At 50.5% G+C, this 12,079-nt stretch overlaps 6 protein-coding genes across 6 annotated transcripts; 3 read left to right on the forward strand and 3 right to left on the reverse strand.

The window, feature by feature from the left end:
* Nucleotides 1-127: 127 nt before the first annotated feature.
* Nucleotides 128-1,980, forward strand: FPRO_00184 (uncharacterized protein; the record flags this gene model as incomplete). The annotated part of the gene is made up of 3 exons (XM_031225673.1): nucleotides 128-429; nucleotides 476-893; nucleotides 940-1,980. 3 exons carry the CDS (start codon nucleotides 128-130, stop codon nucleotides 1,978-1,980), a joined length of 1,761 nt encoding a protein of 586 aa, XP_031076286.1.
* A 338-nt stretch (nucleotides 1,981-2,318) lies between these two features.
* Nucleotides 2,319-3,905, reverse strand: FPRO_00183 (uncharacterized protein; the record flags this gene model as incomplete). Its single annotated transcript, XM_031225674.1, has 2 exons — nucleotides 2,319-2,669; nucleotides 2,715-3,905. The coding sequence occupies 2 exons, from the start codon at nucleotides 3,903-3,905 to the stop codon at nucleotides 2,319-2,321; spliced, it is 1,542 nt and encodes a 513-aa protein (XP_031076287.1).
* A 730-nt stretch (nucleotides 3,906-4,635) lies between these two features.
* Nucleotides 4,636-6,249, reverse strand: FPRO_00182 (uncharacterized protein; the record flags this gene model as incomplete). Its single annotated transcript, XM_031225675.1, has 1 exon — nucleotides 4,636-6,249. One exon carries the CDS (start codon nucleotides 6,247-6,249, stop codon nucleotides 4,636-4,638), a length of 1,614 nt encoding a protein of 537 aa, XP_031076288.1.
* A 1,947-nt stretch (nucleotides 6,250-8,196) lies between these two features.
* On the forward strand, nucleotides 8,197-8,739 carry FPRO_00181 (uncharacterized protein; the record flags this gene model as incomplete). Its single annotated transcript, XM_031225676.1, has 1 exon — nucleotides 8,197-8,739. The coding sequence occupies one exon, from the start codon at nucleotides 8,197-8,199 to the stop codon at nucleotides 8,737-8,739; it is 543 nt and encodes a 180-aa protein (XP_031076289.1).
* A 1,655-nt stretch (nucleotides 8,740-10,394) lies between these two features.
* Nucleotides 10,395-10,829, forward strand: FPRO_00180 (uncharacterized protein; the record flags this gene model as incomplete). Its single annotated transcript, XM_031225677.1, has 1 exon — nucleotides 10,395-10,829. One exon carries the CDS (start codon nucleotides 10,395-10,397, stop codon nucleotides 10,827-10,829), a length of 435 nt encoding a protein of 144 aa, XP_031076290.1.
* Nucleotides 10,830-11,170: 341 nt separating this feature from the next.
* Nucleotides 11,171-11,486, reverse strand: FPRO_00179 (uncharacterized protein; the record flags this gene model as incomplete). Its single annotated transcript, XM_031225678.1, has 3 exons — nucleotides 11,171-11,184; nucleotides 11,236-11,355; nucleotides 11,402-11,486. 3 exons carry the CDS (start codon nucleotides 11,484-11,486, stop codon nucleotides 11,171-11,173), a joined length of 219 nt encoding a protein of 72 aa, XP_031076291.1.
* Between the last annotated feature and the right edge of the window lie 593 nt (nucleotides 11,487-12,079).

Below are 12,079 nucleotides of genomic sequence, written 5' to 3' on the forward strand. Positions count from 1 at the left end.
AAGTCTCGGGGAACTAATCCGGGGAACTTGGACGTTACGCCCGACGGAAAAGTGTCAATGGGTGTTATCTAAATAGCACGATCGTATAGGTAGCAGAGCTCAAGATTAGATGTTATCGTAATTGAACATGGCTAAACGCAAGGGAAGTTCATGGACGTGGTTGGCTGCATTGCCTGTCCTCTTGGCCGCTGCGTTTACAGCGTATCCTGATGTCTTTGGACGTTCTGGACCGGAGGCGTTGCCTTCTGTGAGGATTAAGCAGGGGACTGTTATTGGGAAGTTTGTTGATGATGGGACGTTTCCTGAACCGTTGGAGGGGTTCATGGGAATTCCGTATGCTGTGCCTCCGGTTGGTGAACGACGGTTCAGACATGCTGAGCCTGTGGGTGAGAGCAATGAGACGATTGAAGCTTATTATCTAGGACCAAGGTAAGTTCCAAAAGCATCATGTTGAAGTGTACGCTGACCTTTGAAGATGTCCTGGCATACAACTCGTTCCCTTCCTCAAAGACCCCATTCTGGGTCCAGATTATGAATCAGAGGATTGTCTCACCATCAACATCTGGCGTAAGAAGGGCCATAAACCAAGCAAGGGAAAACTTCCTGTTGCTGTTCTCATTCCTGGAGGAGCATTCAATCGTGGTGCTGCAAGGATGCATAATTCTCACACCATGCTTGCTTTCTCGGAAGAACCATACATCGCTGTTAGCATGCAGTATCGCATTGGCGTATTCGGTGGACTGAACACTGAATTAACTGCCAAGGAAGGTCTGTTGAATCTAGGATTGAAGGATATCTATGTTGCGCTTGAGTGGGTTCAAGAGAACATTGCTGCGTTCGGAGGTGATCCTGATGATGTTACCATCATGGGACTGAGCGCTGCAGCTCATGGTGTAAGTGGCCTCCCCTTTCACCTAAAACTGTTACTAACAGCTACAGATTGGGCATCTCATCATGGACATAAATCAGCCCAAGAAGCTCTTCCACAAAGCAATCATGGACTCAGGAGCTCATACCGCACGCGCAGTCCATCCTCCCAACGCCGCGCTCAACACGCAACACTTCCGGGAACTTCTCGACCTAACACCATGCTCACACTTCAAGAACCTCAAAGACCCAAAGATCCTCACTTGTCTTCGAGGACTTCCCTCAGAGACTGTGGACAAAGCTGGAAAAGAAGTGTTTAGACGTTCAGACCCTTCTATTCGTTGGGCGTGGCAGCCTGTTATTGATGGAGATGTCATTTCGCGCCGACCTATTGAAGCATGGAAGTCTGGCAAGTTCCACAGAGTTCCCATTTTGACAGGCTCAGCTGCGAATGAGGGTGCTTTCTACGTTCCCCGAACAGCCGACAAACCTGAGGATTTCACGGGCTTCTTTCGTGAACTTCTCCCGCATCTCACAAAGGCTGAACTTGCGGAGCTTGAGAAGCTGTATCCTGATCCCTCAACAAACCCCGACTCACCACATCTCGACACTCGTGGTATTCCTGGCGTAGGATCGCAGTATAAGCGCCTCGAGACAGCTTACGGCCACTACGCATATACATGCCCCGTCCGCCAAACCGTAATCTGGTCAACTTACCACCCCAACGCTGAACCCGCATATCTGTATCACTGGGCCCTCAACAAAACCGCCCTCTTTGGTGCCAACCACGGTGATCAAATGCGATATCAGACGTTCAACCGAGAAGTCCGTGAGATTTCACCTGCGCAGAGAGAAGTATCTGGCCAGTTCCACGCGTATTGTACAAGTTTCATCACAAAGGGTGATCCGAATGCTATAAAGGGCAAGTTTGCGCATAGACCGGAGTGGACCTCGTTTGAAGACGGGAAGGGAAAGACGATGTTGCTTGGGAGGGGGAATGATGAGAGGGCTGGGGGGACGGGGGTTGGGAAGGCAGCTGAGTTGCTTGAGTTTACGTGGGGAGATGAGCAGTGCGAGTTTTGGTGGAGGGTTTCGTCCAAGTGGGAGGACTAGGTAATACAATGAATGACACTAAAATGTTGATTCAGAGTACATGACTCCGTAGATCAAGTGATGTGCCCGGAGAAACAGACATCGCCTCGACTAACCCATGCCTACCCCATCTTGCCAAGAAACCCCGGGATCAATAACCTAGCATCGTGCATAACCATCTGATCATATTAATTCCTTTACGTAAAACCAGCGTCAAAGTGGAATACCCCAGATTTCACGCACAGGTTCCCAAGTCATCACCGAATCCGGGGTATACAGGGTCCAAGACCAAAGCTTCAATTGACTCTAACCAACACTAACTAAACAAACACTCATGACATCATAAACATTTCCCATAACTAGTAAGAGTATCGGAAGTTGGGGTTCTCAAAGTCAGTGAGATCCTGCAACACAGCATTCTCATCCTCCACAACAGGGCCCTGAGCGTCACGAAGACGGTTTCGACGGATGAGCACGAAGCGAAGAGCAATCGCAATGACAACTTGGCCTGCTACACAGCCGATGATAAGCTTGCAGCCGGTTTGGTAGATTGGTGCTTCGGAGCCAATGAAGCCGTGGGGACCGATGATGTTGCCGATGCAGTATGCGAGGAATACAAAGGCTGTGGCGGTGGTTCGCTTCGTGTAGCCGCCGACGTTTGAGGCGGGCATTTGAAGAGCGACGATGAGGGCACCAACGAAGGAAGCGCACTAAACAGTTAGAAAGGTCCAGATTGAGAGGGGTTGGGGACTTACCATGTAGTAACCAGCAAGGAGGCCGCCCTTGTTGGAGCGAGGAAGCTGCCAGAACAAGGTAACAGCAATAAGCGTGGGCAAAAGCCAAACACACATGACGATCGTCCTCACATTCTTGAACTTGGACGCAACATACGGTCCCGTAAACATAAAGATGGCGTTGCAAGCACCGTACGGAATACCATACGCCGTCGTCAGCAGCGCATCATGCGTGAACCCCTTAACGATCAACTTGGAGAAGTTCGCAATGCCTCCATTGATGACCTCGTTCAACAGTGTAAAGAAGAACAACAACCAGATCTGCGAGTCCACAAAGACCTCCCTGATCTGATTCCACTTGATCTTCCTGTTAAACACACCCGTCTTGTTCCTCGCGCTCTGGGCAATCAGCATCGCACGCTCCTCAACACTGAATCTCTTCGCAGTGAGGATGTTGTTGGGCAGGAAGAAGAATAGGATCACACCCCAGCAGATAGTCAGTCCGCCGCAGAGCACGTAGATGGTCCGCCAGACATCCCACCCCTTCGCCTGGCCGACGCCGTAGAAGAGAATACCGCCAAACATGGCGCCGAAGCCGTTGAAGCAGTAGAACAGACCAGCTCGCGCAGGCTGTGTCTCACGACGAAACCATTGCGAGACGATGAGCATAAACGCTGGTGTGATGACAGCTTCAAAGGCGCCGAGGAGGAAACGACAGACTGCTAGACCAGCGAAGTTCTGGCACGCTGCTGTGAGGCAGAGAATAGAGCCCCAGGTGATGACGAATGTGCTGACAATGGTGCCTGTTGGTAGACGCTGCGCGAGGTACGAGGCAGGCCACTCGGCGACGAGGTACGCAAAGTAAAAAATGGACGCCATCCAGGAGTATTCATCTGAGGTCATGCCAGTCGTTGAGAAGAGATCGAAAACAGCTGAGTAGCCGAGGGCTTGCTTATCGACATATTGGAGGAGATAAGTTCCGCAGAGGAGCGGCATGAGTGACCAGTCGACTTTTCTGCGGAGTTTCTTGAGGGCATCTTCATCGGCCATGAGCTCGCTGAGGCGGGAGTGAGCGATTCCATGTTGCTGGAGGAACAGCTCTGCCTCGTCGAGGTCAGTGACGGTGCCGTTCTTGATATCAGCCTCTACGTCGTCGTGGTCAAGAGGGATGATCTTCTTGTCCACCTCGATGTCGTTCTTTGTGTCCGCCATGATGAATATTGCAGTTTGTGATCAGAGAGGAGATGGGTCTCGTCCTGCTGGGCGGAAACAGCAGCGACGCAGCGCCCTTTTTGAACCCGGGGGCGATTATACGATTCATGATCCGGGGTATATCAGTGGAGCACCTCAGTTGCGATAAGTTGAGTGGAGGTGCTGAGATACCGCTAGCCAGGGGGTGGTTCCCAGTGCATCCACTGTTCTGAGATAGGTAAGTTAACTAAAAAAAAAATAATAACTGGGATGCGGGGGAATGGCCTGACGGGTTGGGAGATGTTTTCCCGCGGAAAACAAAAAGAGGGCGGTGGAGAAAGCGGAGGCTAGAATTGGGAGCGAGAGAGGAGATAGGATGTTAGGTTTGGAGATATCGTGGGAAGAGAGATAAACTTGACGTGTTGTATATCTGATAGACGAGAAATGGGCAGATGATTGATGTGATAGGGATAAGTTGAGTGCGTCATGGATTGAGGGAGTGAGAGTGTGTGTGGTGTTGGATCTGAGATGGAGATGGGGAGAAGATGCGTGAACGTAGTTGAACATTGAACATTTACATCAACATTCGATGTAACATGATGGGAACAGGTAGCTAGAGGATCAGCTCTCACCGTACTCAATTCGCCGAACGTCTCAAGAATCACCCACTGCATTGTCTATCTCATTTTGTACTCCATCCCAACCTAAACCTCAACTTCAACCCACCAACACCACGCTCCCAACCCATCAATCAACCCCCAAGACTCCAAACCCTCTTCCCAGCAAACCATGTCTCCCTAATCTCCGCCTTCAACAACGTCCTACTATCCCACTCCATATCCGCCACAACCAGATCCGCAAACTTACCCACCTCCAACGACCCAACCCTCCCATCCTGAAAAACACTCTTTGCCGCGCCCTGCGAGCCCGCAACAACAGCCTCGCAGACACCAAGCTTGAAATGCTCATTCACCACCTCCTCACACTCCGGCTCCCTCGCTGAGCGTCGTGTCGCTGCTACGTACACGTTGTGCAGAGGGTTCCAGGGGGCCGTGGGACTGTCGCTTCCGAGGGCGAGGAGAGCGCCTGAGTCGGCGAATTCGCGGTATGCGAAGGCGCGGTCGCGACGGGTGCCGATGAGGCGTGGCCATGCGCGCAGAATGGCTGGGTCGGCGTGGACGGGCTGGATGGATGCTGTGAGGCCGAGGTTGCCAAGGCGTTTTGCGTCTTCGGGGGATGAGACCTCGAGATGTTCGATTCGGTGTCGGGATCCTGGCTTGCCGTACTTCTCGAGCATGTCGACTGCCATATGGATCGCTGCATCGCCGATGGCATGAAGGGCTATTTGGATTCCTGCATCGGCGGCCTGTTTGACAACAGGTTCAAGATCCTCTCTTGACCAGAACGGCGGCGGTGATGCGACTGAGGAGTATGGTTCTGAGAGGTATGCCGTGCAGGCGTCGATGATGCCGTCGCAGATGATCTTGATGCCCGCGATGCGAAGATCAGGCGATGTCTCTAGACTATACTGTTTCGCAAGTTCAATCGCCCTGTCAACCTGCCTCGTGCGCTCTTCAACTGTATCAGCAGGCTTGACGATCCAATACGCTGTTACACGCATAGCCACATCGGGATGTCTCCTCTTCAGCTCAACGAGACTCTCCCAGCTGTACTCATCCATCGCCATCTCGATGATCCCGGTGTATCCTGACGCATGGTACGCTTTGAACGCAGCGAGCATACACTCAATCCGCTCCTCATTCGACGCAAGCTGCGCAAGCGTAGGCCAGACAATCGACAAGATGGACGCTTCGCTGAGAACACCAGACGGTTTGCCGTTCTCATCCCTCTCGATGATACCGCCCGGCGGATCCTCCAGATCAGCGACTTTCATCTCCTTCAAGCCCGCTGAATTACACCACGTCGAGTGCATGTCCTTTGTATCAACGTAAATCGGCCTCTCATCAATCTCATCCAGAATCTTGGCCGTCACGCCATCTGGCGTCATAGAGTGCATCCATCCCTTGGCCATGATCCGCGGAACATCCGGATTCGCCTTTGCGTACGTGCGCAGCTCGTGAAGAATATCCTCCAGATTCTTACACCCCTCCAGCGCAATCTTCCTCAGCGACTGACCAAGTAGCAAAAGATGCATATGCCCATCTACAAACCCCGGCAGAACCGTCTGCCCCCCGAGATCCTGCGTGACAACATCATCGCCCGTGACTTTGGCCTGCACATCATCCTTTGTGCCGACGGCTTGAATGATGCCGTCTTTTATGTACATGCTCTCAGCAAAGGTGGGTTCGTCGGCCAAACTGGCGACAGTCCTCGAGAGGATCTTGCCATTGATGAAAAGAGTCATACTGGGGTAAATTCTGGGTGATCAGAACATGTTTTTTTTTGTGGCAGCGAATTGGGTAGGTAAGGTACTTATAGAGCCATGGGCCTCGTCTTGATTTGGGCCGTGTCCATGCGGGAGCCACTCAAGTGGGCTAGATGTGCCTATCACCAAATTCGGGGCTTGATGGTGGGGTGAAGAACCGTCCAATGTCGTTGAGATGTCCTGCGAGGCAAATGCATGCAGTTTGATATGGCATTTACTGATAGGTCCTTTACACGTGTATCTTATTTAACCCTTCAAAGATCTACACAGCACAATTAATTACGAAGCAAGCTCGTGTCTGAGATTATTGTACATTTACAGTACAACCTCGGCATCGTCATGTCCGGCACCGGCCCTGAACTCGTGGGGACCCTTGATTTTAACCTGTCATCGCCTACATGTCTAATTGGCTGCTTTTCTCACAACAACGGGTCCGTGAAAATCGCTCACCGAGATGATCTTATCAGATTAAAACGTCATCTGATCTGATCTAATGCACGCAATACGTATCAGGTCTTCCAAGACCGAGGCCTGGGTATTTCGCCTCCACCGTCTTCGCTGACGCTAAACAAAGATGTACCCTTTCCGGGAATAAAACCTGGTCTTGTTGGGATACATGTTTCCACTGTTACATTGGATGAATCCACCTGGAGCGAGACGATTCCTCCCGAATTTTGCTGGTGTTGTGAAAGGGGCTCGAAACTTGAGTCCAGAGCTGAAGTCTATGCTCTGGTGGGTATCACTCGTAGGCGCAGTAACTGTTGCTATTGAACATGAAGTTGCACCCAAACCGAGGAAGCTATCGTGGGCCGAGAGTGTGACTATCCTTTGAGTGCCTTCACGGTATGACATTTTCTCCCCCTGAATGCAAGTCTTCCAGAGCTAGCACCATAGTAGAGGACAACCTGAGCATTAAGACTTTTGTTACAGGCGCGGCAAACAACGAGGGAGCACACATACTCCAGCTCACCTCCCTCGCAGGCCCCGACGCCGTAGTATTCAGTTCAACACCCTACAACTCCTCCTATCGCCTGTCCCTAGTCGCGCGTGCCATCTTCGAATACACCTATATTCTCATTCAAAGCTTTGGCAGGATCATCGACACAATCGACGGGAGCGCCCCGGTCAAGTCTAGAGTTTCGTGACACCGCCCAGAACCCTCACGTCACTTGACTCTCGCAGTTTTGCCCCATCAACAGGCTTCCCGTAGATAAATATGCCCTGAAGAATTTGTTCTTTACTGTTGAGTCTTGGAATGTACAGCTTGAGAAGTTGTCGGTCACATGTGATGATGAACGTATCAAGGCTTTTTCGGCAGACCCGTTCAGATTTGGAGAGCGATGATACGTTCAAGGGCTCATTGGGTGGTATAGAAGGGGGCGCTTTTCATTACGTGTTGCGTTGCGATATCAGTGGCTGGACTGTCGGGAGGCTTAAAATTAATATGGTGGATGAGCTTGTTGCTGTGTTAAGTTTGACTCACGAACTCTGTGACGATCACGCAACAAGTCAATCAAAACCCCAATGCGGGGTTCCTTACATAGATACTTGTAATTACACTGCTTTTTGTTGTGAGAGATGTCCAACTGACCTCAAAGAAGTCACATGGTCGTTTTGTTTGAACAAAGAACACCGTGGGTTGACAACAGCCTCGAATGTGAAGATGGGCTTTGCAATAACCTGACAACGGGCACATCACGTTACTCAGATAGACTATGTCGAAAACAGTAACCTCGAAGGTTGCTGTATAAGTCCTGAGATCCTTCTAGTTTGCGATGCCAGTGACCCCCTATTCCGTCTCGTCCATCGAGTCTCCATCTACAGCTTGAAGTACAGCCGTTGACCGTCGCCGTCACAGCGAAACCTGTAAGCGTTCTACTTATAGGCATCAGCATTATAACTAACAACATAATCCAAGCTACCAAAATGACCGTCGAGTTTGAATGCGGCTTCAGCATCTACCCTCCTCTCCCCCTAACACCCTCCAGTCAATCCCTCTACGCCCTCTTCCTCGCCCGCCTCAGAACAAAATTCTCGTCACGAACCCATCCCTCCACATCCAAACCGCTCCTTATAACCGACGCTGACACTGCCTTCTACTTCTTCACATTCCCCAAGTATCCCAAAATCCCCGCCAATCCTGAACACTGCAACTTCTTCCTGAGTTTCTGCCTCAGCTTCGGAAACGGTGGCTTATCACGAGAAGTAGCTGTTTCTCATGTCCTCGAGGTATTAGCTATTACGAAGGAGTATTTTGGCGAGAGGGTTAGGTACTGGAATGGGATGCACAGAATGAGGTATAATAAGCAGTGGGGGTACTATACGCTTAAGGATGTGGAGGAGGCGGAGGCGGAGGTCAAGAGGTTATGTATGGGTATGGACTTTAAGGTTACAGTGCTGGAGACAGTGGTGGAAACAACGGATGAAAATAACGTCGTGGAAGTTGGTCCTCTAGCTCTGCTTGGCTAGTTGTCCCCTCGTCTACACGTACACATGAAATATGTCTCAGTTACCTTCGATCGCAAGTCCCCCATCGCCTACAACTTAACCTTCAAGACTCCTAATGATAGCAAGCTACAGACGGACCTGAGGCAGTTTCAATTTGCTACACTGGTAACGTGTTTCGCATATCTATTGGCATCCATTACTGAACCAGTTATCCGAGACCGCAAGTCCTGACGGGGGACTCTTGGAGCTCCATCGTGATTCATCAGTGATATCCTTACCCAAGGGGGCCAACTTACCTTGCCACAACATCTTAGTAAGGGGCCTCTTCTCGGCGTCGACCCCAGTCTCAACCGAGGCTCTCGGTCCCATTGGATGAAGCGTAAAGCGAGAACTCGTACACTACGACACGGTTTCCCCGTCCGAGATACCGGAGACCTAACCACATAATACTTTTAATACATATTAACTCAACTAATTTAGCCAAAATCTGTATTTAGCAGCAACATCTACAATTCTGAGTAGTACTGTGCTGGTCCCAAGCAAGTCATTTCTAGAGATACAGGTATGGAGAGCTGTGCATGAACCCCTTACTCGGGCATTTTTGAGCTCAAAGTCTACATCTCCTTACACGAAATAGCCGAGGCCTCATCGGTAAGACTTGGACGTAACGCTCTGGCTTAGCTCGTAGATCCTGAAGGATGCTGGTCGGTAGCATTGAGGTGTCAGCAGAGTTGCGTGCTACTGTTGACTTCATCCTGCCAACATTTGCCCTGCATTGGGGCCACCCGACTACTCCCCGTCTATTTTCTGTCCAATTCACGCTCATAGGCTACAAGATGATCCAGTCGCAGCTTACTCAAGAACTCCATTAGTGGAGCAGGCCGAGTCCCTTGAGGGAGGGAGGGAACGCTCCGATCACGGTTCACATCTAAGGAGGTACATAGCCATTTAGCCTGTAAAATACGTATTGGTCGCTGTGTTCGAGCCGAGACTTGGTCGTGTCGCGATTGCTTGCGAAATTGCAATAATGGAGAAAGAGCCGCGGCTTGGGATGCAGCTGTACTTCGCACTCAGCGAACTACTTCTCCTCTAAACTTCAAGAAAGGTTCCATCCATTTCTAACAGGCTTGCCTCCATTGTCTTTTTGAAAGTTTATACGTTTGTGCACCTTGCAAGCAGCCCCAAGTTGGGATCCACATACTTCGTGATAACTTCATTTGCTGTCATTCACCAGCAAACAAAAAGGAGGCAGACTAGTTTGAAACAACACAAAATCCGCAAGTAAAACAAGCAAAAAGATGGTTGACTCCGTCAGTGCACACACACGTAGGCTACTGAGTCTTGTCCTTGTCCTTCAAAGATGCGAAAGCTTGTTGAAGGTGTTAAATTTATGGTTCATCTTTTGCAACAAGATTTGTAGATTAGAGTGTCGCGAGCTTCACCAAATGAACTAGATGTTTGTTTAAGCCTCGAAACTAAGGGCAAATTGTGCATAAATGTTGGAGCAAACAGCTTCGCAGTTGCCAGCGCCAGGCAGGAGCGCAAAGAATTGATGCTCAGCGACTTCGCCATCGACATCCATCTCCTTCAAGTCCATCTCAACCCCCCATCGCAACATCTCTTGCATCTCCACCCTCATAAACACACTCATTCATCCCAATAACCAAGTCCTCATCATGTCTTTTGAGTGCGGCTTCGACATCTTCCCCGCCCTCTCCCCTACCCCCGAGAACAAAATCCGGTACGCCGAATTCCTCGACGACGTTGTCGCCGTCTACAAGACCGACGAGGAATCGCGCCTCCTCATCCTCCCAAGCGACGCCGACTTCCCCAAATTCCTCGACAAGCGCTTCGTACACTTCGTGCTCACCAACAACCCGCGCATCCCCGCCGACCCCAACAACTGCGACCTGTTCTTCAGCCTGCGCAGCTCGAGCGTCTTCGACGTCAGCGTCATCGACACCATAAAAGAGATCGCGACCATTGCGCAGCACCATTTTGGAAGCCGTGTGCACTTCTGGACCAATGTCAGCGACATCTACACCCGCGGCGAGGTCACCCGCGCGGAGTGGGAGGTCTCCAAGAGAAAGGATGTCTCGGACTCGAAGTGAACGTGAGAAAATCGGATCCCAGCGCGCTTATCTTACCCCGATACTTCCGATTACGCTACTGGGAGTTGGGTTATATACGCCCGCATCTGCCGACATTGCGCGGCAGTCATGGCATGGGCTTACTTTTACGGGTTGGGTTGGGGCTGACGTTGGGACCGAAGGAATGGGAATAAGCACCAGGGTGTTGTATTTTATTAGACCAAAGGCAAAAGCAACAGATCAGTTGATTCTGATACAGGGATATCTCCATCGAACAAAAGAAAAAAGACAAGTTTAATCATAGCGTGCTCCCATGCGTCCAAATCTCTAGCCAAAATTCACGGTGTCATGTCTCGGTCCATTTAGAGCAGTGCTACTAAGAACGCATTAGCTTCGGCATTTGGGTTTAAGTGATTATCTTGCTGACCTGATCGAGCTTCCCATGACTTGTAGGGGTCGGCTGGCTTTTTTGTAGGGTCGACTGAGCCTGCGAGCTTCCTCTGGATCTTTTCCTTGAGTGAAGGTTTATGAGGTGCTGTTTCAAGACCTGTTTTGTTAGTGAGAGTGATTGAGGGGGTGTGAATGAGACATACCAGGCTTGGTACTTGTTGAAGGCTTTGTTGTGTCAACGAGAGTTGTCTCAGAGACGTTGGCGTTCTTGTATGTAGGGTTCGACATTGTGGAGGTGTTGAGTGTTGTGTGTTGCGTTTTAAGTGTATAGTGTAGTGTAGTGTAGAGTGCTTCTTTGAGTGTAGTGTAAATGTCTTTGTAGACTGTAAACTGTAATGATGCTGATGTATCTTGATCTGATGCCTCAAATCTCGGGGACACAGCTTCTACTTATACTCGAGATAGAGTCTACACACCATCAATCGATTGAGTCACAAACGTTAAAAAATGACATCTCAGCGCCCTTGAAATGGATCACATCTTGTCAGCCCTGCATGATTGAAGGCTTTCGATCCGACTCCGAGTGACACATTCCGCACTCTGCATCACCACTCGGCGTGCCAAAAGTAGTATAAACCCCTGTAAGCCGAGCTGAACCAAGTGGGTACTGGGCCCCGACTCTCCATTATTCTCGAGCCGAGCCCCTCGAGTCCAAGCCGAAGCCACTCATTGTCAAGCCGAGTCCACGAGTCTCAGGCCGAGTCCACCAAGTCAAGCCGAGTCCTCTATTGTCAGACCGAACCCCACGCTAGACACTTTGTTCCCCAGCCCCGAAACATCAAACGCAACACGCACAAATTTTGAGGCCGATATCTCAAGCC

The sequence above is a fragment of the Fusarium proliferatum genome (genome assembly GCF_900067095.1).
Source record: "Fusarium proliferatum ET1 genome assembly, contig: FPRO_scaffold001, whole genome shotgun sequence".
NCBI lineage: Eukaryota > Fungi > Ascomycota > Sordariomycetes > Hypocreales > Nectriaceae > Fusarium > Fusarium proliferatum.